General features: G+C 34.7%; 1 protein-coding gene, 1 long non-coding RNA gene, 1 other non-coding gene and 1 pseudogene across 3 annotated transcripts; 2 read left to right on the forward strand and 2 right to left on the reverse strand.

The window, feature by feature from the left end:
• The first annotated feature begins 5,649 nt into the window (after positions 1-5,649).
• LOC140807029 (growth-regulating factor 1-like) lies at positions 5,650-9,830 on the forward strand. The gene is made up of 4 exons (XM_073163679.1): positions 5,650-6,264; positions 6,789-6,995; positions 7,274-7,613; positions 7,851-9,830. Exons 1-4 carry the CDS (start codon positions 5,919-5,921, stop codon positions 8,674-8,676), a joined length of 1,719 nt encoding a protein of 572 aa, XP_073019780.1. The 5' UTR covers positions 5,650-5,918; the 3' UTR covers positions 8,677-9,830.
• On the reverse strand, positions 9,157-10,977 carry LOC140807030 (uncharacterized). Its single transcript, XR_012112613.1, has 2 exons — positions 10,826-10,977; positions 9,157-10,168 (listed from the first exon to the last, which is right to left on the reverse strand). It is a non-coding gene; the product is annotated as an uncharacterized lncRNA (long non-coding RNA).
• LOC140808563 (small nucleolar RNA snoR8a) lies at positions 10,579-10,668 on the reverse strand. Its single transcript, XR_012112980.1, has one exon. It is a non-coding gene; the product is annotated as a small nucleolar RNA snoR8a (small nucleolar RNA).
• Positions 10,978-14,280: 3,303 nt separating the features above from the next.
• Positions 14,281-24,185, forward strand: LOC140807263 (pre-mRNA-processing protein 40A-like; annotated as a pseudogene).
• Positions 24,186-25,571: the final 1,386 nt, after the last annotated feature.

Consider the following 25,571-nt stretch of genomic DNA (forward strand, 5'->3'; position numbering starts at 1 on the left):
AACAATTGAAAATATGGCAAAAACTTGTGTGAGACAGTCTCACGGGTCGTATTTGTGAGACAGATCTCTTATTTGGGTCACCCATAAAAAATTATTACTTTTTATGCTAAGAATATTACTTTTTATTGTGAATATGGGTAGAGTTGACCTGTCTCACATATTATGATCCGTGAGACGGTCTCACATGAGACTCACTCTGAAAATATTGTATTAATATATAATTCTTGAGTTCCAATTGTTTTATATATAATACCGATATTTGATTTTTGAGTACTGAAACATATAAAACAAGTTTTAATATTAATGATACGTCTTTTTTAGATGAAAACTTAAACAAAACATTAAAATGTAGCAATAATATATGGTATTTAAGTATTAAATGTTTCAGATCTGATACTATTACATGATATTTGAGTACTCAAACAAGTGTAACAAGTGTTGTTATTAATAAAATTGGAACACTTTTATATTTAAAATATTATCATTTTATACCAGATAAAATAGTTGATGCTCAAATATCATATATTTGTTTCATAACTTATTTCTGCAATGACTATTAATTATTATTTAACGAGTAGGTCTTTTGTGAAATGACCTCACGAATCTTTATCTGTGAGACGTAGGGATGGCAATTTCCCCCGCGGGTTTGGGGCCCCGCGGGGAAAACCCGAAACGGGGATGGGGATCCCCGATTTTTTCGGGTTTTGGTTCGGGTTCGAGGATTTTTTTAAATCCCCGATATAGTTCGGGGCGGGTATGGGATTACTATCCCCATCCCCGAAATTCCCGAATCCGCCCCGAAAATATATTATCAATAATAAAATAATAGTATTATTAGTATTAATAATATAATTTTTAAAATATTAATAATATCATTATTGTTGATATTGATATTAATATTAATATTAAAATTATATCTAATAATAATATATAATAATAAGTTTTGGTTTGAGAAAATATCCGAATCCGTCATCGTCTTGCCATATTAATATTTTTGAAATGGGGATGGGGACGGGGATGGTAAGTTGATCTCCGAAGTTTCGGGTTTGGGGATTCCCCGAACCCGAAAAAACGGGGATGGGGTCGGGGATGGGGGTGGGGATGGCATTCGGGGATGGGGATGAGAATGGCAAACCCGCCCCCGCCCCGGCCCCGGCCCATTGCCATCCCTAGTGAGACGAGTCAATCCAAAGGATATTCACAATAAAAAGTAATACTTTTAACATAAAAAGTAATAAATTTTCATGGATGACCTAAATAAGAGATACGTCTCACAAAATATGACCGGTGAGACCGTCTCGCGCAAGTTTTTTTGTCTTATTTAATCGGCTATATTTAAAACGAAAAATACGGTTGAAAAATTTGTAGCCAATATTATAATTATATATTTTTTTGTTCAACCTTTTGTCATAACACTAAATTTCTCGAGAATATTTGGATTATGACAACCGATAAAAAAAATAAATAAATAAATGGTTCCGATTGATTGAATTAGAAAAGAGTGTGGTCCTTGATTTTCTTAGTGATATGCCAAAATCCCTATAATTCGTAGACCACTAGTTTTTTTTAATGAGGTGTGGATCTATTTATTAATTTATTTAGTAATATGTTCCTATTATTATATCCTCTTTCTTCCCCAAAATGGCATCAAATTCTGAAATTATTCTAATTACATGTAGTTAGGAGTCGAACACAACTTAAATCTTGTCTGATTTTTACAAATCGTGTGGCTTTAAAAGGATTAAGTCTGAGAAAAGCCCAATAGAGGTTAGAAGAATTTATTTGTTTCCAATGGGCTTAACTAACGGGCTACAATAAATCATGGGCCGACAAACCTTAAGATAAATTAACGAGCTAAATATATAAGGGTCTATTTGGAGAGATATTTGAATACATTGATTTCCATTATAGTTTTATGTTAACAATAAAACAAAATTCATATCTTACTTATTTATTTACGCAAAGTAAATGAATTTCAAATTGTTCAACTATTGAAAAATCCATCTTAATTAACATGAAACACTGTATAAATATGAAATTTTATGAGTGAATCTCAACCCTACCCATATTCAGAATAAAAAGTAATATTCTTAGCATGGAAAATAATACTTTTTTATGGATGACTCAAATAAGAGATCTGTCTCAAACACAAAATTTTGTCGATACGAAAAACGTGGATTTGAAGTTTATAGTTTTGTTTTTTTATAAAACTACAAAATACATTTGAAAACGCGAGACGAATTTATTAGAATCTTTACTTTTGGATGATCAAGCTTTTTCGGGTGTTTAGGTTACAGAGACAACACCTCGATCGATACAATCTTTATTTTTAATAATGCGTAGCATAGTATGTTGCCTTAACTCATACCTTGATTGAATTAATTAGTGGGTGACAACTTGTTGGAATTCGATCCAAAGGACTCCGGCCTTGGATTAATCCAGGTTCATCTTCAACATTCCAAATATTAATTAATTATATATTCAACCAAATGAACGAATGAATAAAAGTCGTGAAAACATAATTTGTCACCTTATCCCTCCATTTAAAATCAATCTGCTTTTATATCCTTAATCCTACTACTTGTTTATTTTTTTAAGAAAATAATTTTAAAAACTTAAATGTAATTGTACTCTGTATCAAATATAAATTTATATATATATATATATATATATCATTAAAAATTCGTGTATTTCATTTGAAATTTCGAACACATTTTATTTAACGTTTGGTACACACCACATCTGCAGTTGTCAATTAATGATATTTCTGTGTTCGTTTAGATAAAATATGTTCGAAATTTCATATGAAATAGACAAACTTTTAATGTTCCATTTTAATATTTTATTTTTCTATCCAAATTAAATTAACAACCTATAGAGAAAGCAACAAACGTCTCGGGAGTCGAGATCATGTTGGTCCAATCGACTTTGCAAAATGGTGCAAAAAGTCAATTCTAAACTACAGTTTACGATCTAATATCGTATAAAACGGTAATTAATTTGAAATAATATAATTATCTTATTTTTATTTATTCATTAAGATATATATGCATTACTCGAACAATAATAAAATGTATCAAATTTTAATATTAAAGTAAAAATTCCGAGCCAAAGGACCGCAGGCATATTTTAATTCTGAGACATTATTTAATCAGAAATTACAATGACATAGCCATGGGACTATATATATATATATATAAATATAGGTGTAGCATTTAATTTGTCGTGTTTTTACAAGGCGTGCATCGATTTCCATCTACGCCTCGGAAAGTCCCATCAAATGTCAGCCGCAATGGATCGAGAATCTGACTTTTTTTTTAATTAAACATTTCAGAAATTTATCATTATGATAACTTTTTTCCTTGGAAAAACAAACACAAATAAATCTTCAATTTATCAAATCTCTCCATCACATTCACCGACAGAAAATCAAGTGAAACGACTGTGCACTAATTGTCTAATACATACCACTAAACATAGATTTTGGACTCAAAGAGAAATTACAAAAATTGTCGAAAATTATATGATTTTAATAACACAAAACCCAAAGTGCAATTTTATCAAAATACTCACTTTTTTTACTATATGTAACGTTTCACTCTTTCAGAAGCCAATTCTTGTAAGTAATCTAGGTTTTTATGTTTGTCTCACAAAACTAGAATGATAAAAGCTAAGTATTTCACATGCAATAATTACTTTAAATAAAAAATATTAATTAAATATTATATATATACAGTCCAAAAGAATACTTAAGCACACTATATATTAGGTGGGCATGCAAGTAGGGTTAGGTTCACCCTGCATGGCTGCACGCTTACCAGCTAGCTAGGCTGCTATATATCTTATCTACATTTGACTCGCAGTTGCCTAAAGAATTTGATAAAAGACCAATTCTAATTCACTGTACTTGTAGGCTGCCTTGCCTTTCTTCACTCATCCATCGCTACATTACAAACTTTAACCCATTAATTTTTTGGTTAGATTTATTTACATATATAAGCTCCAAATCCCTACATCCACCAATCCATGCACACCTATATTTACTTATAACTTCGGTACACCGAATGTAATGCAATACAAAATATTAAATATATACATATATATGTTGGAAATCATATGTAATCAATAATTGAAAAAAAATTAGGGCTGAAAGGACATAAATCCCAATGGATTCATGTACTAGCTAGCTATAATAATATAGATTCGATATAATGAAATATGGAGCCAATAAAATCCGAAAAAATATCTCGTGTCCCTCTCCATTATTAATTAGTAACTTTCGGATAAGAAGAAAGGTTGGAACCAATATAAACAATAATTTATTAATTTTGATGGCGGAATAAACTTCTCGGAAATTAAAATGTTGATTTGTTATCCAGTTTCTATGGTAATCAAGCCATAAAAAATTATTATGTATTGACCCAATTAACGATAAAATTGGGAAAAAAACTCTAATTAAGACTCAGTATATTCATAAAAAAAATATCGCTTGTATAATTTAAATATTTTAAGAACTAACCCCACACCGGTCATTTTAAGTTGGAGGAAAAAAGTTTACCTTGTTTCATCTAAAAAACTTTTCATAAAAATATATTTTAATTAATTTATAATCTATGATAACCCCTATATACAGTATTATCGCTTTCTCAAATTCTTAAAATCACCAAAATATTTCTCCCTCTATATTTTTGCGTTTGAATTTATATAAATATAAGACATGAATTTTAATCTTAATCATAAATAATAATCTGTTATAATGCCCCTTTCATCACCTTCCCATTTAACCAATTTTCATTCATAATATCTCACTTTACTTTGTATCAATTTATTATTCATTCTGTATCCTTACATCATACGGATGGAACATTCAATCAACTCATTAAAAACCGTGAACATTGTCATAAAACAAAAATTATCAATGCACTGTAATAAATGTAACAAAATCTTGAAATATCTATTTCGTATCAAAATTCGACTTGAAAGTGGCTATAATACAGCTTGAACTGCTCAAGTATGTCATTGGATTTTTATAACTTCAATATTTTAATAGTCATTTTTTAATAAAAAAACAGCCTAGGATAATCAATTATTTTAATTCATTAATTTTCATAAGTTCAGTGCTTTAATAGTTATTTTTTATATATATAAAATATAAAAAAAGCCTAGGATTCTTACTCAGTTTTAACCTGACTATGATCAATATGAAAAAAAACCATTGATTTTGTCAAGCTTGAGTGATTCAAAAACTAATGAAGTCGTCGATGCTTTGTACTCCATCTAACTCCAACATTCCATAATTATGATTAAGTTTCAAGTTGGTGGCTAAATTACAATAATACTTTTCTTAATTAAATAAAAAAAACTAATAGAGTAATGTCGTGAATCAAGTGAGATCGAGGCTCCGTGGATATTTTTAGGACAAGTATCTTCTAATGAAACAAATACAGTGTGTTCTAGTTGACCACTAGTACAATGAACGTGAGATTTTTATCAGCTGATCATGTGACAATGTTTGGCACAATAAAGTTCTTGACGAATAATAAATTATGAAATAATGATTAATTTTTTTTTTGTTTTCGTTTTTTGAAATAGACAGATTTTTCAGCATGAGACTTAAATGTCCATAATATACAGTGAATGAAGTGATAACATAGCTTGTCACAAGCATCACAGACAGCTTCCATTCTAGCACTAGTATTGCTCCTCTCTCTCCAATAATTCCTTTGACAAACATCAAACTCACTAAACAAAACCAGTGTGTCATTTCTCCTTTTCAACTCTTCGTCACCAAACATAGCACCAAAAGATACAGACTTCAAAAATGTTCTGTCCTCCGATCAACAAAAGCTTCTGTCTCCAAATCCGGTCTCCTATTAGTCCATTTTAGCTCCTTGTAATCTTGGTTGCTCTTATTCTGTATGGATTTTGTTCCGGTGGGGTTGGATAATTTGGGGTGCTCAAGCTTTGTTGCTTCTGAAAGTGGCAGCTTTGATTCAGAAAATGGAGCCCAGATTAAGATGCATAAGTTTTGTGGATCTAGATTCTTCAAGCAAGACAGGGCTTTGATTGAAGAAGATTTCAGGGAAACTAAAGTGGCCAAAACTTCTTCCTGTGGTGAGGAAATGCTCAAAATTCCTCTGCAGACATCTAACAACTCTGATTTCATTGAAGGCCAGCATATGCTCAGCTTCTCTTCCTCAAACTCAAAGAATGTAGCATTTCCTTATAGTCAACCTGCATCAAGTTCATTTAGTAGAAGCACAGGTTAATTCAAAAATTTGAATCTTTATTGTTCTTCGTAGCCCACAAAAGTTTCTGTTCCATATGCGATGAGCATCCCTTTTGGGAGAGTTTACTGTGGACACGTACACGTAGGTTAGGTTCCTTCATTTGGGGGGGTTAATTAAGCTGGAACTAATATATAAAGGGAAAAGTTTGTGATTTTGTTTTGGTGTTTCTTGATGGGTGTAGAGATTAGATGCTACTGATTTGCTTTTCTTGTTGAAAGATTTTCTTACGTGGGGTTGGCGGAACTGTTACAGGATGAAATCCCCTACTTATTAACTGTTTCATTCTGATTCTTGGTCCTATTGCTTTCTTTTGTTCTTCCAAAGATATTATTTCTATGAGCAGTAACAATGTGCCCGCCAATAATTTTCAAGATTTGTTGAAAAAACATGAACATCTTTTCCTAAAAAGTGAAGTATTGTTCAAGAATTTTATATCTTTTTTCTCGCCTTTTAAGTTAAATGTTTTTGAATTGTTTGCTTCGGGCAATTTCTCTATAGGGATGACTGATGCTGGCATGCATGGGGTACTGTCTTGTGTTAGAGGTCCCTTTACTCCATCACAGTGGATGGAGTTAGAACATCAAGCTTTGATCTACAAATATATCGTGGCGAATGTTCCGACACCTTCCTATCTTTTGAATCCCATCAGGAAAGCTTTGGAGTCTGCTGGTTTCTCTACCTTTTCTGGCCTTAGATCCAATGCCCGTGAGTTACTTTTCTACTTCCAACTTGCTGAAATATGTTAGTTCTCAGTGTGTGTGCGTGTGTCAAGATATAAAGGTTTCCTTTATTCTCCACTTTGTCACTTGGCCTGCATATATTTGATTCCGTGCTTATACTTTGGAGAGGGACGCGCAATTTATAAGCTTCATGTATATAAGTTGTGCATTCATTACAAGCCGGTGCATCTTGAGTAGAATTGTGGAGTCACATCATAGTTATCGTATCTGTATTAAATGGTTTCTTGGATGTTTATTGAACAGTGGGATGGGGCGCCTTTCATTTTGGATTTCCTAACACTGATCCTGAGCCGGGACGGTGCCGAAGAACAGATGGAAAGAAATGGCGATGCTCTAAGGATGCAGTTACTGATCAGAAATACTGTGAGCGGCATATGAACAGAGGCCGCCACCGTTCAAGAAAGCCTGTGGAAGGCCAATCTGGCCATTCCGCCTCCGGTATCACTAACACAAATGTCAAGCCGACGCCAATTATTTCATCCGCTTCCGCGTCTGTGGTGCCTGCTGGTGGTGTATCCAACAGCCTTGGTCTCTCTCATCGTCAACTCAATAACCAGCAGGTTGATGTATCCAATGCCAATAGGTAAATTAAAGCATCATTCTATATCTCTGCTGTTTGTGATCTTGAGTTTGGGTCGTGGAGAGTAAATGGTTTTAAAGATTTAAGTTAAACTCTTTTTTCTATTACGTCGGCACGTCCAAATGCGCGCTGGAACTGAAATAAGACTAAACATTGGCATGAAGTATTATCTATAAAGGTCGTTTTTGTGTCGTGTTTCTTGCATTTATGTTGAACCAACCTTCTTTCGTTTCCTTATAGAAGTCTTCCAAACGTGGATAATGTCGGTGGGGTGTATCAGCATATGGAAATTCTCTCCATGGCATCTTCTGGAAAAGGTCTCCAAGAAAATCAGCGTTCCATCTCCAAACAGCAAAGTGCATATGACGATGAATCTTTTCACCGAGAGTTTGGATTAGTAACTTCTGATTCTTTAATCAACCCTCTAAACAGGAGCTCAACGGACGTCTGTGATTCTAACTTCAACCGTGACAATTGCGTCCCACAGCATTCCCTACGGCAGTTCATGGATGGGTGGCCGAAAAACATATTGGCTGAACGACGATCGGCTGTTCCCTGGCTCCAATCTGATCCACAGCCAAACAGAACACAGCTTTCAATTTCTATCCCGGTCGTTACTTCAGCTTTCATGCCTCAATCATCTCCCACGACCGATAAACTTGAAACCTCTCCATTAACATTATCAAGAGAACATCAGGCAATCCATATGGGCTTGGGTTTTGGCTTGATGCCTGGTGAAAAAAGCCAAAGAGAAACAAACTGGATTCCGATTTCGTGGGAACCATCCATTGGAGGGCCTCTTGGAGAGGTTTTGCACAACCAAAATAATATCTTGATCGAGTGCAATAACGATAAAGCACTCAATTTAATGGAGGGCAGGGATAATAGCTCTCAACAGGCATCATCCCCTACCGGAGTTTTGCAGAGGGGTGGGTTTGGTTCGCTTTCCAACAGCAGTGCCGGGAGTAGCCCACAGGCCGAGACCAACAAAACCCACGATGGAGCAAGTACGAGAGACAAGCTCATGATTCCAGGTGCAAAAAATCCATGGTTCACGACACTGTGATGGTCAACTTATTTTGAAAGTAATCAAGTCTTGGAACAAAGTTTGCATTTTATTGTGTAGTTTAATCTTGATGGGAGACATTTATTGCATAATTAAATCTGTGTGCTGAATTTGTGTCCACTCGCTGAGTTATGCTTTGGTGTATTGCGTACGTCAACATTTTTCTTTAGGTTGGTTGGGAACAAGGACTTTGTATTGGTCGGGTATGCCGTGTATGCCGTCGAGAGTTATTGTTTTCTTGTGAAGTTAAAATTTGGTGGTTGGCCTCGTATACAACTTCATCCTGGTGTAAGAAGTGCTCTTCAAAAGATGGGTCAAATTACTGAATTCGAATATATGTACAAATTTATTCGTTTGATTATGATAAGTAATTTTACGTAAAATATTGGAAAAAGTTGGCTAATTTTTTTTATAACTTTATATTATTAGCAACGATATAATGCTCGAGTCTGAATCATAACTTGGCAATATACGCGCCTGTTCGACGAAATAATGATCTTTGCTCTATTTCCCAGTACTCATATTATCAAGAATTATCCTAGTACAAAAGCACCGTACTTTATGTTTAACCAGCAGAGATCCTAACCAATTATGTATTCTAAGCCAAAGCCTCCCACCAGTTGCGAGTCTTGAACTTGTTCAGTTGTTGAAAAAATGTGATTCAGCTAGGATTCCAGACAAAAATCAGATACAATAGATCCAATATAAAATATTCCTTTGCACATTGGATTATTATGCAAAGTATCTCAAATTTGTTAATTAAAATAGAATTATCAATCAAAGCTTATAAATACGGTATAACTATATCAGTTAACAAATTAAACTCAAGAATCGTGCTGGCAGAAAATGACACCAAGGAGAGAAGTGAAAGTGAAATAATCCAGAGGAGATTATATTTGATGCAAAAGGAAAACACCATTCGTAGAAAGGACATCATGACTCAATATAACAATGAGTTTGGAGGTGTGCGTAACCCTCATTTCTAGCACACTTTGTCAAAAAGGGCTTTAAACACCACCAAAGCTTGATATGAGGAGAGGCCAATTACGCATAGCAAATAGGGTGTGATTTGTTATGCCGTTGACAAAACCAACTCCTAATTAAAAATTTCATAAAAAAACTACAAAATAACAGAATCCATTCAAGGTAGCAAAGTTAATTAAAAAAAAAGTCTTGATAATTCTTTGAACCTGAATACATCAGCATCGGTTGCCTTGTTAATTAAAGTTAGCATAGCTTGGTTTTCAAGAGAAAACGAAGCAATGTTGTTGACAAGACTATCCAATGCTGACATATTTGGGTTTGAAGAAATTTATGTCGGGACGATCACATAAAGCTTCTTGATTAATGAAAGCGTTTTCAAGGAGAATAAGACATAACCTACGAACTGATTTACATAATGAATTATTAAAAGCAAACACACTGAAGATCTTATTCAACAACTAATAAGTTCCACAAAGCCCCTTTCTTGGTAAGATAAAACAGGTGGCACCTGATAGAATAGAATTCAATCATCGTACAGGCATAAAATGCAATCACCTTAACTCCCAGATTCAAATTTATCGAGCATTTCCAATGTAAAATTACTTCTAAAAAATTTGAAGTGGATCACTAATTCAAACAAGATCGGATTTTTTAATCTGTAAAAGGTCAAGAGGCAGGCACGCATTACTTGATGCTTTCTCATGTAGATTCCCTTCGGATGTGGCTGGATGAGTTTATTACGTAGTAGAAAAAATTTCGATTCATTCAAATAAAAACTCTCATCCAAAGATTTGACTCTTGTTTTCAACAGGATTAGGTTAACGAATCACCGTTCTACCAGGAACAACATAAACATACAAATCACGAAGAAATGCAAGAAACAAAACAAAATATACACATAACAGAGATGTAATAGGGTGGTAGCTCATATTCTATGGGTGTATAAGAGTCTGTCAAGCCGTGACAACGGCGTTCAGTACGAGGAATTACTGTATAATCATCGCCATTCACCCTTATTTACATCTCTAACATTTAAATCAAAAATTGAAATTCCAAGTATGTTAAGTCCTCTGTCAAACAAAGAACTGAAATTGAAGAAGCAAGGGGCGAGAAAATTGACGGAAGTGGGGAAAGAATCAATCATAAAATAAGCGCATACACTTACAGAACAGAACGGTGGCAAACAGGGTGCGGCGATTGATTGATTTTATAGAGGGAGAGAGCGGAGTGGAGGTCGTATCCCTAACCCTAATTTTTGTAAAGATCCAATTTTTGTTATTTTTCTCGTAACCTGTTGATGATCCAGTTTTGTTTGGGCCATTTTTTTAAATAAGCGATCGAGGAAATTAACGTAGCTGGCCCATTCATTTGAAAATGCTATTTTTAAACCTATGTCTCCATCTCCTCATCTATACTCGTTTCAATTATTTTTTTTACAAAAATATCCTATATATTTAGAAATGTAATGTTTTTTCATATATCATAACTATAATAACTAATCTACTTTTTGAAAATTCAGAAATTCATATATTAATTCATATATTATTTGTACAATTACATATTTAATATGATTGCATTATCATTTTCTAAATAATAATTACGAATTATTACAAAATTTTATGAATCAATTCGATCTGTTAATGATCATCATTCATATATATATATATATATATATGTATATTGTCTAAATAATAATTATGAATTATAATAAAATTTTATGAATCAATTCGATCTGTTAATGATCATGATTCATATATATAAATATATATATATATATATATATATTTATTTATTTTTAACTTTGACGAGCTATTCTCTTGTATTAAGTATACAAGTTATAATATACAATTAATATAGTATTGAGTAATAAAATTACTGCATTTTAAACTTGTTTAAATAATTTCTTATTGGGATTTTAGGATTTAAAAATAAAATATTCAATGAACCCCTAAAAATTTAATTTACTGATATTTTCTGCCATTCTTTAACATAATGTTGTTGCTTTTAATTGCTAAATTTCGTTTATTTAAATATTTAATTATAAATTATCATTTTCTATACAATATCAGATGTTCTTCCACTCATATTCTCAGAAGAATCTTCATGGATTTTGATTTTTCATATTCAGACTTCAATTTGACGAGCTAACTTTTATTTTTAATAAATAGGTAACTTTATTATTATTATTATAATTATACTAAATTCATGATAAACAATTAGGATGAGGTTATTTTCCAGAGTTTGATTTTATCTTGGAAGTTAAATATATTTAATTTAGTGATCGCATCAATCCTAATTCTTATTTGATATTTCAGATTATTGCTATCGATGTATCACCGTTGATCTTATATTAACATGCCATTCACGAATTTAGATGCCTAAAATAATTAGAGTAATATTCATTTTTCCTGGATGATAAAAAAAGGGAAATTGGTTGATTTAAAGATGACTGGAATGTGCGTTTAAATTCCATTATTAATATAAAGAGAAAAGGTTAAAAGGACAAGCTAGTTTTATAAATTAAATAATCTAAGCCTAAAAGTGATCATGGTACATTCCCCAATGTTCAAATGTGTACTAAACAATTTAAAAATAACTTTTAGTTGGACACTAATCACAACCTAGAGGTGTGACTGATAATTTTATCTAAGTGAAATTTGCTTTAGATTTTTTCCATTTTAAATTCGTAATTTATTGGTGGATGTACATGTTTCGATCGAGAGGGACAAAAAGATACATACATACCAGGGGTTATACTCATTTTCCTTCTAATTTCTTGGGCACAAACAAAACAAAATAATACAAAACCATGGCCTGCCCAAAATTGTTACACACAAACTTTTGATAAATAAGAAAATTTATAACCATGTGATTGGATAGTATCTAAATTTGTCGCATGCCTTGCTTGACTTTTCAAATCCTACCAAAATTGTTTTAGTCACGTTATTAGCGTACATACGTAGACAATTTCGAAGGAAGCAAGTGCCAACAAACACGTTTTCCAATGTCCATGACATTGGATCTAACAACTCCTCCTCTTTTTATTCACGGATCGTCGTTCGAAAACTAATAACAACTAGTCACATAATCCCTCTCATTCAATAGTTTTGGAGTAATCAAACCACACGATACACTTGATGTTCACCTATAGAAAATATAGGTACGTAATCAACTCACCAAACTTTTACAACTTGCTCGTATTTAATTATCATCTACACACAATAATCTTTATTCTTCTTTATCTATTGTCAAACCCTTTCTTGGAAAGTTATAAAGCCATCAGTTCACGTTTTATTTGCGTGGCTTAAGCTATATTTGCCGTTGAAGAACATAAAGTACATGAACATCATCCGATAAAACTCTCTTTTTTTTTTTTCCTTTTGATTAAAACCCGTTTATAAATACAAATCTATTGACGTATAAACCATTGTCCCAACTCCCGACTCTATCCAAGATGAGCAGTAAGGTTCACTCACAAGGAAACGTGCCCTTCTCTTGGGAGTACAGGCCGGGAGAGAGCAAAGCAGCGCCGCCACAAGATTTCCTTGCAGATCACGTCGACGACCTCCTCGAACCACCGAAGACGACGTTGCCACCTCCCCCTTGTCCACCAGAGCATCCAAGGGTTTCCTTTCATGACATGCCGATCCCTTTGCCACCATGTGCCTTTTCGCGATCGTTTAGAAGCTCGTCTAAAAAGGGTCTGAAAAAGTTCGATGATCCTTTTCTGATAGCATATAAAGAGGTCACTAAGAACACTAATGATAAAGGTAAGTTTTGGAGTGCAGATAGATCGGGGGTGGTCCGTCGTGAGTCTGGATTGAAGAATGTGTCTTTCTTTACATGTAAACAATCGTCGTCTGTCCTAACGGAGGATAGTATATTGAAATTACCACAAATTCCAAATTCAAGATTATTAAGGCGAGAGACTGATGATTAGAGACAATTATTTTCTCTGGTCATGATGTAGCTTACATTGCATCCACCGTATTTTTATCAACTTGGGATGGTTGATTTATTCTGTTGAATCAAATTTCCACAAACATATTGCTGCTTATAATTTTTATCTTTTAGAGATTGAAGATATGTTCGTGTGCGTGGAAGTACATTGCGCAAGGCTTTATGATTTTTCTTATCTGCTTTAATCTGGTTATGTATTTTCTTCGTCCACGACCAATGAAATGAATTTAAATTCATCGTTAACATGAAATATTGTATAACTATACAAGAAATAAATTTGAAATTTATGATCTCACTTATTTAAAACTACAAAAATTTAATTGAAATTCACCAATCCAATTATAATATAAGAGTATGACGTTATTTCCCATCCCAAACATGTGCACATTCGTATTCAGTGGAGTTGATGGCTTCTTCAATCACAAATTCATAATGGCATGTATTGAGTCTGCCGGCTCAAAATCTGAATTTAGGATAATAATTTTGTATGTCATGGACGAAGACGCGTGTTTATTTCCACACCACAAGATAACAATTAAAATTACAGTTGGGTCAGAATAAGGCCCAGATTCAAACACCGGCGGCCCATTTCACTACCTTCATCCTAATTAAAATTACAGTTGGGTCAGAAAAAGGCCCAGATTCAAACACCAGCGGCCCAATTCACTACCTTCATCCCCATTCCATAATGCTTTATATCAGTAGACAGCGAAATCAATCATCTGGGGTTTATGATAAATTTACACCAAGCCCTCATTTTTCTTGAAATTCTGGCAATAGCAATATTCACGGGGATTCCTTTTTCTGGTTCATCGCTGGTAAATTCCCAAGCAACCTGTTCACTTGTCCTGTTGGAAATTTGCCGCTCTTTCACTTCAGTTCACAGCGTCTGTCTTTACATTGATATCGTATTCACCCCATGATTTTTCTACATTAGTGGAGTATTTAAAATTTATTTAAATTTCATCTTGAATTTATTATTGCTTCGATGATAGGTGGGATCGTAACATAGTATGAGCAGTTTCAAGTGTTGTGGAGATCTTTATTTGTTCGTTTTTCTTTTGGATGGCTATGAGGCTAAATAAGTGTTACCGTTGCAGGTTTCGTGGGCGGTTTTTGGTTCTTGCTGCAGCCATGGCAAGTAACCCTCCCTCATCCGGTTCTCAGGTAGAGCTTGATCCGATGTTGGAATGTATGATTTGGTTTTGAGGAATTTCTCATGGTTTGGACATGGGAGCAATGAAAAAAATGAAATCTTGGCAAGATATGGCAGCTCGGTACAACAGTGAATTATTGACTTTGGTAACTGATCACATGAGGACTACTAATATTGAGAGAAACCATTTGAAATTTGATTAATGAAGTGTATAATTGGTGTTATAATTCTTCTATTTTGATCGATGTATCTCAGAATGGACAATACAGTTGGTATATAATTGAAGTTTGTACTCTTGGTTGAATTACGACTATTGATTTTTTTTTTTGAGTTTGTTTTCTTCTTTCTTTTACAGAAGGATAAGTTAAAATTTAAATTTGAGTTTCTAATATCTTTTGATGCATTTGTTTACATAAGTCACTTTGGCCACCTCCGACATCTGGATCCATGAACTCTCCGGGTTTTGCTTCTCCCTATGCTATGCAAGTATGCAATTTTTTTGATATTTTCTCACATCATAATTTTCCGAGAGTGATAAAACTCAAACAAAGTGCATCATGGATGTTGTTTTTCGTTGCCACAGTTCCATCCGGCTGCTCCCTCACCACAAATACCGCCATTTATTCCCGAATCAGCTACTCAGCAATTTCCTCATGTAGGACAAGAACAAAATCTTGGGGTCCCGCCTGGTCAAAATCATCTTCCTCCTTTTTCTCAACCAACCCAACAATTTCTGCCATGGAGCGGTCAGCTTGGACTTGGGACACCATCTTCATATGCACAAACAAATATGTCCATCACATCAGGCATGCCACAGCCTCAGGCTACTGCTCCAAGACATGGGCTTTCATTTTCATCATCCTACACTGTAAGAAAATTGGCAGATATTTCTTTCGCTTATATGCCATGAAGAAAAATATGCATTATCTTCTTTTCCTCCCTTTTAGTTTGCACCATCTTCTTTTGGCTTCTCACAAAATATCATTAATGTGCCGGCCCAGTTCCAACCTTCATCCCAAACCGCCCATGTTGGTCCTACGGGACAACCGTGGTTGCACTCAAGTCAGAATACACCAGTTGTTGCACCGTTGCAGCAAGGTAACCAGCAAGCCTCGGGTGTTGGTGCCCCAATCACGGTAGTTGCCCTTTTCTTGTGTCTCCGTTCTAGTGCAGCTAATTTTGTTTTGTCAATAATGGGGTCCATGATTCCATGGATTCTGAAACATTAAATCAATGTTTATTGTTGTACATATTTGTTAGAAGTGATATGCTGCTGAAGTTTTCATTGATTTTCTCTTTTACTCATTACTTCTCTTTGTGCATGAGAGTATTTTAATTATTATTCCATTTTTTCCAGCACTGCTTTTTAGTGTTTTGGCTACCTTAACAGGCTCCTTACGCAGGCAGAAATATCTTCAGCCTGGTTAATGGATTTGATTTTAAAACGCGATGCATGAATTATTCAGTCACTGGTGCGCATCTGAAAAATGAGCTTCCAATTTTTGGTTCACCAAGTAATGCCCAAGTTCTTACTTTATGCAATTTTATTGACTGGAAGAATATTTTATGTTCTTTGAATGCTTTACTGAAAATATTTTGTAATTATAAATATCATAATTAATGCTGAGTAATGTTAGAAGTTAAGGCATTGCACAGTTGCAACTTCGCCTGTATCAGATATCTTGGAGCAGGATGCATAGCTTATGTACGCAATTTCCTGCTTTAAGCTGAAGAATCATAAACAAATGTGGCTAGGCAAAATTTTACTTTTGATTTAAGATTTATAGAATAACATAACGTGGACAATTAGATTTAGCCTTACAGGATCAAGAATAAGTGAAGTGTTTTAGGAAGAAGAGGGAACAGGACTGGAAGTACCTGCTACAAGATTACGGTATCAGTTGAAAAGTTGATGCCGTAGTTGAACTGCTGATGTTAGATTTATAAAAAACCCGCAAACGTCGTAAATGGCCCCAGATCTCTTTAAATATACCAGTTTTTGAGAATTATTTGCATCATTAAATGTTCACTTCTGCAAACTCTGGGAACTGCTTTTCCGTTCTATGTCATACTCATTTTACATTTCATTTTTTAATTCTTTACTTAGCTTGACTGCAGTTTTTGAACTGTCTTTTTCATGTTCCAGGCTATTAATGGGTCCGGTTCTTCTCAGCAGATTGGTTCTGATTGGCAAGAATATGAGGCTGCTGATGGAAGAAGGTAAATCGTAGAATTGATTTGATGTTTGCAGTCTTAGGGTTCGCCTGTTAATGCATATCACTATACCAACTGGGATTTTGAAGGCAGATCTGGCTTGATCTGCTTCCTGCTTCCTTTTGTCAGTGTCAATTTGAGCTACTGGTTGATGAAGTTATACACCGAGAGTTGGATATTTTTGTTTTCTTATAGTCCTTTATTGTTTTCTACTCTATGACTTGCGTTTTCTGTAATTCTAAACTCCAATTGTGCTGTCACAAATTTTTGAACAACACACTTACCTTTTCTTCTCAGATACTATTACAACAAGATCATCAAGCAGTCCAGCTGGGAGAAGCCACTTGAGTTGATGACTCCTCTAGAGGTGTGTTATTTTCTTGACATGGTATTCTCAAGCGTTGAGGATCACTTGTTTCTTTTGAGGCATATATTTTGTTCCACTCTTAATATGTGCAATACTTTCCTATTATGCGGTTAGTCAAAATTGTCGACTCTGTTTTATGCATATTTTCACTTTCTTTGCATGTCCTTCCACTGGTTTCTAGATGTCATGGAAAGTCAGGAGAATATAACAACTTAGCGACTGCTCTTTATCCTCACTTTGAAGGGGCTTTCACTTTCTCGAGGCAGGCCAATTTGCAATATACATTTCACATGTAGTGTTGGGATTATTTTTATGAAATACTCACTAAATGCTGCTGTTACCTCGCTTTAGTATAACAATTTGTGTGGGGTTGGGGATTGTATGCTCATATTTTGCTAATTTGTTTGTCCTATTTTGGGTCTTTTTCAGTTAGTGAATATTTCACTCATTGATTGTTTTTATTCTCCCAAGTGATGAATATAATTCCATCCGCATTTCACCTAAGTAATGGGTATTTTTCACCTTCCTAATCTGTGTCCGCTTTGATATGAAATTTATACAATTCATTGGTTCAGCATTTACTTGATTTTCCATAAGAGGGTTGAGCTTGAATATCATTGTTCTCTTTTTCTTCTCTTTTATTTCATGAAATTATGTGCTTTGCGCCTTTGCCTATTGGTGTACATTATATGTATGGTTTTTTATTTGCCTTTCTGTTTTCATTCATTAAAAGTTTATGCTGGTTTAGTGGTATTTGGTCTATCTCATTTCATCTTGGTGGTTCTCTAAGAGTTCTACAGGCACAGATTCTTAATCTCATTCTTGCCAGTATGAAATGGTTCATGACATCTGGGTGGAAAGTAATGATACTGAATATTCACCCGCTTTGACTGCTTTTGCAGTTTCATCACACATGATTTTGTTGCTATCATGTTTTTCTTTTGGTTTTCAAGTTTTTATTTGGCTCTATCCATTTGTCAAATTTGATGCTTTTATGGTTTTTTATGAACTTTTTGTTAAAATAAATATTTAAAAAGGTTTTATGGATGAGAATACCAGGCTATGTAATCTGGTTACCACTTGAGAGGAATGAGAAAGACTGGTAAAAATGCAGAAAACAAGGCTCGTTTTGGGCAGAAGTTGAGAAGAACATTAGCAGAAATTCTTGAGTGTATGGAGACTGACTTATATATGACTAAATTCTAAGTGTGTCCATAAGTTCTTTGACAGGATTATCCCTGTTCCTATGCGCACAGAAACATATTAAAACTAGGAAAGTAACTTGATCCAAAAAGTTTGAATTGACTTCTAGAACACTTTATTTCTCATTCCTAATGGTTGTGGGATTGTGTTAGTTAATCAAACTTGCTGAGCTGATTTTTTCAGTTAAGCAGTCGTGGTTTTCCGTAGACAACTGATGTTTTTCTAGGAAGGGAAGATAAAAAATTTCATATTATTTCTCAGAGAAGAGGGAGGTGGAGGGGGGAGAGTATATTCTGATCAAACATTAATTTCAATTGTTAACATTTTGTATCAATTAGGCTTAAGCCAGTCGAAGAGGCTACTGAATGTTGATTACACTTGTACTGTTGTATGATTGTTGTTTCATTTATCTAATGAGGCTCATTTCTACTGCCTATCTGTCACATGGGAGCATCTTTTTGTTCTCACAAGCTCATGGGTAGACTACATTTTCTATGTTTGTACATTTGATAAATTTGACATGATTGTAGAATTTAGTTGTATTTTGCTACCTTGAAAAGTTGTAATTAACTCATCTAATAGGGAACTTGTGCTTTGAACAGAGAGCCGATTCACTAACTGTCTGGAAAGAATTCACAACTCCCGAGGTCGAAAGTGAGTTTGCTTGCTATCCTTTATGATTTGTCAAGTGTATTCTTTGGAATGTACCTGAGATATTATTTTAATTGGTATGTTGTGATATATTGATATACAAAGTCAACCTATTTTTTCTTCCTCAGGTATTATTACAACAAGGAAACAAAGCAATCGAAATGGACCATTCCTTAGGAGTCGAAGGTTTGTTAGAAGAGAAATCTCATGTAGGATTATTTTTCCTTTCCTTGCACTAACTCTTGTACTTCTGCTTCTAGTTGGCTCGCGGACAGGCTGAAATGACCACGGTCCAAAGAGCTCATTCAGAACCGAATACTGAACAACCTTCTGCTGCCGTCAATCTGTCCAATTCCACTTCATCAACAACACCTGGAGTTACTTTGGCTCCTGCTCCGGTTGTTGCTGCACCCATTGACTCAGACGCTAATTCTCCCTCTCTCTTAGTTTCTGAACCGCTGGGTATTCCTTCAGTAAAAACTTCCCCCACAAGTGCGATTGGGATGTCAATGGGTGAAAATGTTAATTCATCCCCTTCTGAAGTTCCTGGAAATCCTGGTGTTCCAGTTATATTGTCAAATGCCGATTCAACACCAACGTATGGAACTCTTTAATTGTATATGTATAACTATGTATATTTATTGTTTGATTGATTTCTCCATGAAAATGACCTAGTGCCAGCATGGATAATCCATCAACCCGTTTTTTCTCTAGTCCATTAGGTGGAGCTTCTATCCAGGATATTGAGGTATGCTGGTTGAAAAAGGACACTTGATAGACTTTTTGTTATTTGATTCAACTCATTAGAACTGTCTGAAACTCTCTAGTTGAAAAAGGACACTAAGAGACTTTTTGTTAGATGGACTGTAAACAATCACAAAAATATTTTGAAGTGATGGAACTTTAGTTATTTCAGGAGGCAAAGCGAGGTATGGCTGTTGCGGGAAAGATAAATGTCACACCAATGGAAGAGAAAACAGAGGACAGGGAACATTTAATATATGCTAACAAGATGGTATACACTTTGAAATGCTTTGTTTCTTGTAATGTGAGGGAGGGATGTATTAATCTCATTCCTTTCTATCCAGGAGGCGAAGAATGCATTTAAATTACTCTTAGAGTCCGCAAATGTTGAGGCTGATTGGAGTTGGGACCAGGTATGAACATATCATCTGATCTTTTGTTTTTTACCTTTGAAATGCTGAATGATGATGAGTCATGTTACATCAGGCTATGCGAGTAATAATCAATGACAAACGATATAGTGCTCTGAAAACCCTTGGTGAACGCAAACAAGCATTTAATGAGGTGAATATTTTCTAAAATATTCGGTTAATTACCGTCAGTTTTTTTTGCAAGTATTACTTTTCGTTTTATATATGTAGCAACGGCTTTTACTTGTCCTTTTCATTTTTCTTATTTATGTCTCAGTACTTAATGCGAAGGAAAAAAATGGAAGCTGAAGAGAGGCGTCTCAGGCAGAGAAAAGCAAAGGAGGAGTTCATGAAGCTGCTGGAAGTAATCATCAAGCTCCTTTCCATATCGAATTTTCCATCCCGTTTATCTTTTACTTTACTTTGTTTTACTTCTACAGTCATCTTTATTCTGTGCCTCATACACTTGTTGTGGACAGTGTATTTTGCTTGGGTTTTTAGTTTTGGTAGTTAACACTGCTGGAAATTAAATGTTTGGTTTGATTCTTTTTTTGCTATATGCCTTGAATTAAAGCTGATTGTAATGTTTTCCTGTTAGGAATCTGAAGAACTCACATCGTCCACACGGTGGAGGTTGGTTGCCTACACTCTTTAATTAAATACAGGCTAAGATTTTTCTAATTAAACATCTCGTGCATTAACCAGCAAAGCAGTGACAATGTTTGAAGATGATAAACGGTTCAAGGCTGTTGAAAAAGATGCTGAACGTGAGGATATCTTTAGAAACTACTTGGTTGATCTTCATAAAAAGGTCAGCACTTGTTTTATGTGTCCTTATTTGCGGTCTTAGACGTGACATGTTACCTAAAATATTCTTAATCTTCACATTTTTGCTGTCTTTTGTGCTGTTTAGGAAAGGGCAAAGGCTCAAGAGGAGTATCGGCAAAATAGACTGGAATTTCGGCAGTTTCTAGAAGCATGTAGCTTTATAAAGGTATAATGCCTTCTAGCACTTTTTCTCTTTCTGCTAGCCAATTTTTATCGGCTAGTTTCCACTGCGTAGGCGGATAGCCAGTGGCGCAAGGTTCAGAATCTCCTGGAAGATGATGAAAAATGCACATTCCTTGATAAAATAGATCAGCTGGAAATATTTCAGGTGAACTTCCATTCATGATTTTATCATCACTTTTCTAGTTACAGGGTCCCTTGGCTACCCACACAAGATAATCGGTCCTTTTGGTTTGCTTATTTTTCACATAACATAAACCTTGGATCAAGTTATTTGGGTTCAGATCTTTCCTTCTTTTGAATGTTTAACCCGTTTAAGGATTATCATGTTTTGTTGATTCACTTTTATATATTATGTTACCACAGGATTATATTCGTTACTTGGAGAAGGAGGATGAGCAGAAGAGACAAAAGGTGCTTTTTGAATAAAACTTATTTGGTAATTACATCCCAATCTTATTGTTATCTTGATTATGACCGACTTTTTTTACATTCAGGAACAATTAAGACGAGCTGAACGTAAAAACCGTGATGCATTTCGCAAGATGATGGAAAGACATATTGCTGATGGCACTTTTACAGCTAAAACTCACTGGCGAGATTACTGTCAGAAGGTATCACTTCTTTTTTCTCTGAAGAAGAATTTATTTGTTTGCTAAGTATCTTTTGTGATAGTGCTTTTTCTATTTTCTGTTGTTTTGATTTTCAGGTCAAGGATTCTGAGCCGTATGAGGCTGTTGCCTCAAATACTTTGGGTTCCACTCCCAAAGATTTGTTTGAGGAGGTTGCTGAAGAATTGGAGAAAAAGGTAATTTGATCCGTAAGGTTTTGACAATGAGACTTAGCTGTATGCTTAAGGCTGAGGCCTTGTGTCATAGAGGCCAGTTTGAATTTGCACAATCGTGTCCTACTAATGTTGATATGATATGCTTATGGAAAGCAAAATCAAATTATCCGCCTCAAGTCATCAGCAATGCCTCCATATTTCATCGTTATTGATGTTGGCATATTTACTAGCACACATGACATTTTCTTTATCATAAATCAGTGATGGCTATGTTCGCTATTTCGGCTATATTGGAGTGCCTTTTACTATTTATTGGACTTGCCCCTGAGCTTTTTAGGAAATATTTGTTTCGTGTAATCATCATATATGGTGCATCTTTTCATATGCAAGTTTCTATTTAGATACTCCCCGTTGGCTATCATGCCAATTGCTTGCTTTGTATGCTATAATTTTACTTTTGTTGATTATGCCACTTGACTAACTCTTGGTTGTTTTCAAATCTTTTTATAACTTTAGTTGATTTATTTTGGTGGTACTTCATTTCTTAAGTCGTGTTTTCGAGTATCATTCTGTTCGACCTCATTTGTATGTGGTGTTGTCTAAATGATAATTTATCAATTCCGAAACCAGCAATTAATTTATGTATTGAAAGTTTTTACCGATAGAGTTATAATGAGTAATGATCATATCATATAATATTTTATGTGGCTAAGTATCTATGATCTGTCATTTGTTTTATAAGTAAAACAACTCAATAGCACTTCCTGGAACAACTAAAAAATTGTGGCGGTCTATCTGTGTCACATGATGTATAGTAGCAATTTATCCTTGCCTGTTTATCAATTTATTGTTGGCTATAGTTTTTACATCCGAGAATAAATTACACCAGTTTGATGCCACCCAGCTTTGAATGATTTTGATGGACTATGCAAGTTTTATGTATGCCATTTATTACAATGATTTAATAGGGTATTTTTTCAAATACAGTTGAGAATTACATGAATTAGTTTGTCTCCTGGCTTTAGTTTGTTATGGTTTTTTGTGGGGGTGAAGTGTTGGTTGTTCGTGAGGGCTGGGCGAGTTACTAGTACTCTTTTTCGGGTAGTCTGTTTTCACTCAACCATGTTAGACCAACTTGGCCTCGATTGTTTGCTTTGTGCTTATGAAGACAATAGTCTGTTTGGCAGAAATAACGCAATTGCTTTTTGCCTGTTAATTTTTTTCATGTATCGATCTGTGGCACACTACTGTATATTTACTCCATTGGAAATTGGATATCCACGCGTTCATTTTTGAGGATTGTCAACTAATTTTTTTACTTGTATGTGCTACATTTGCAGGCCAAAAAGGAGAAAGAGCGGGAGGAGAAAGAGAAGGAGAAGAGAAAAGATAAAGAGAGGAGAGAAAAGGGGAGAGACAAAGAAGACCGAGACAAAGATGCTGATCATGAGAAAGAAAAGGACAAGGGGAAGGATCATTCCAGAAAAGATGAAGTGGAGAGTGAGAATGTGGATGTTTTTGGAAGTTATGGACACAAAGACGACAAACAAAGGGAGAAGGACAAAGAGCGGAGACATCGGAAGCGACATCAGAGCACAGCTGATGATGCAAGTTCTGATAAATCTCGCCGGCATGGTAGTGACAGTAAAAAGTCAAGAAAGGTTTTTAAGTTCGTTTAGTTTTTCCTATTTCAGTGTTAACTTTTCATTCTTTGATCCTAGACTAGATGCAAAAAAATTACACGTTTGCACATTTCTTTTCAGCATAATTATTCCCCTGATTCAGATGGTGAAAGTAGACACAAGAGACACAAGAGAGATTACCATGATGGATGTCAAAGAAATGGCGGGCACGAGGAGCTTGAAGATGGTGAACTTGGTGAGGATGGGGAGATCCAGTAGTTAATGCCTATTCATATTGTTATGCATCGATTAGAAGTTCACATCAGTAAATCGTTGTATTTTACGGCACTGACATGTCCCTTCCTCTGAATTAACGTGATATTAATATTTATGGTGCCTAAGAGATTTTTCACGGAGAATTACTACAAGATACGTGGGCTGGGTCGGTGATTTTTACATACTCATTGACCATTTGCGTAAGAACACCTCAGCTATTCTCTCTATAATTACAGCAATCGGTAAGTTCTTTACAACAAACCCATTCCGATCAAAAAATTTCTTCGGGACATCAAGTTTTATTTTGAAGGTCTTTGCTCTCAGTTTCTTTCGAGTTCTTTCCCTTCGATACATACGCCTGGGTTGGTCATTGCACGTTCGAACAAGGCTAGGTTACCGCCTATATTTAATCTTGTTTCCCCGACGGCGGTTGCTGTAATTCCAAAAATGGGTAGTTTGCAGAATATGTTCGTGTTCATTAAATTCAACGCCGAATTCGTAAATACCTATTAAGATGAAATAGCAGATTAAGCAAGCACAATTTGGAACGACAGTATTTTGAAGTAAAGCTATCTCAATGGGGGTAAAATGTGCTTATTTTTCTACGAAAATGTAAAACCTTTAGACGCGGTACATACTTCTGGATAAAAAAACCGTGTAACGTGGAGATACCTTGGAACAGGTATGGAGTATAGGAAGGACATGGTATGTCTTCGTAACTTAGTTTCGAGATGAAATTATTATCATTGAATTCATTATATACGTTTTTTGTTTTTAAACATAGCCCTCGCTTATGATACATAAGATTGAATGTTTATATGTTTGATTGAGTTTTCATTTTTTTTCTTCTCTTCCATCCATGCTGCCATGCAGTGATAAAGAAAAGGAATCTATTTGCAAAATATAGGAAACACCGAAACCCATTTTGGACGTTGAACTTCGAATCTTGCATGAGCAGAGCATCGAATAATTAAAAGAAGGAAAATGCGATATTATTTATTAAAATGACATATGAAAATGGAAGAATCAACAGTATTCTTTTTTTTTTTTAAGATTTAATTATTTCTTTTAAGTATTTTTGCTGTTACCCAGCAAAAACTCTACAATCTGATTGGAGTGATGAAAGAAGGGATAAAAACCAATCATTTATGAGTGAAGTTAACAATTTCACAGGGAGTCCGTGTGTCTGCCCATTCCAAACCTTGTTCTCTTCCTGTCTATGTGGGGGTCCATCCACTATGCACCGAAGTTGAGTCTCTTTTGAAATTTAAATTGAGTTACTATCAAATTGATTTAATATATTTGGTAACTTAAACGTTAAATTAATTTGATGGACATATCTTTTTTCTCAGTCCGCTTGTAGCCTTGTGTAATTTATATATTGATTCATCTCATTTTTTGCGTATCTTTTTAAAACTCGAGGGATAGAATGTGTATGACCAGTATATGAATCTATCAGATACTTGCCTAATTCTTGATCGGTTGAAACATCATTGTCATCCATTTAATTTCC

Source organism: Primulina eburnea, chromosome 12, assembly GCF_022965805.1.
Source record: "Primulina eburnea isolate SZY01 chromosome 12, ASM2296580v1, whole genome shotgun sequence".
NCBI lineage: Eukaryota > Viridiplantae > Streptophyta > Magnoliopsida > Lamiales > Gesneriaceae > Primulina > Primulina eburnea.

Bases quoted from the DNA above. Each gene is read 5' to 3' on its own strand.
- LOC140807029 (XM_073163679.1), top strand. From the start codon at position 5,919: ATGGATTTTGTTCCGGTGGGGTTGGATAATTTGGGGTGCTCAAGCTTT. The intron at 6,265-6,788 runs GTTAATTCAAAA...ATTTCTCTATAG, and splicing joins TTCATTTAGTAGAAGCACAG to GGATGACTGATGCTGGCATG. The intron at 7,614-7,850 runs GTAAATTAAAGC...GTTTCCTTATAG, and splicing joins GATGTATCCAATGCCAATAG to AAGTCTTCCAAACGTGGATA.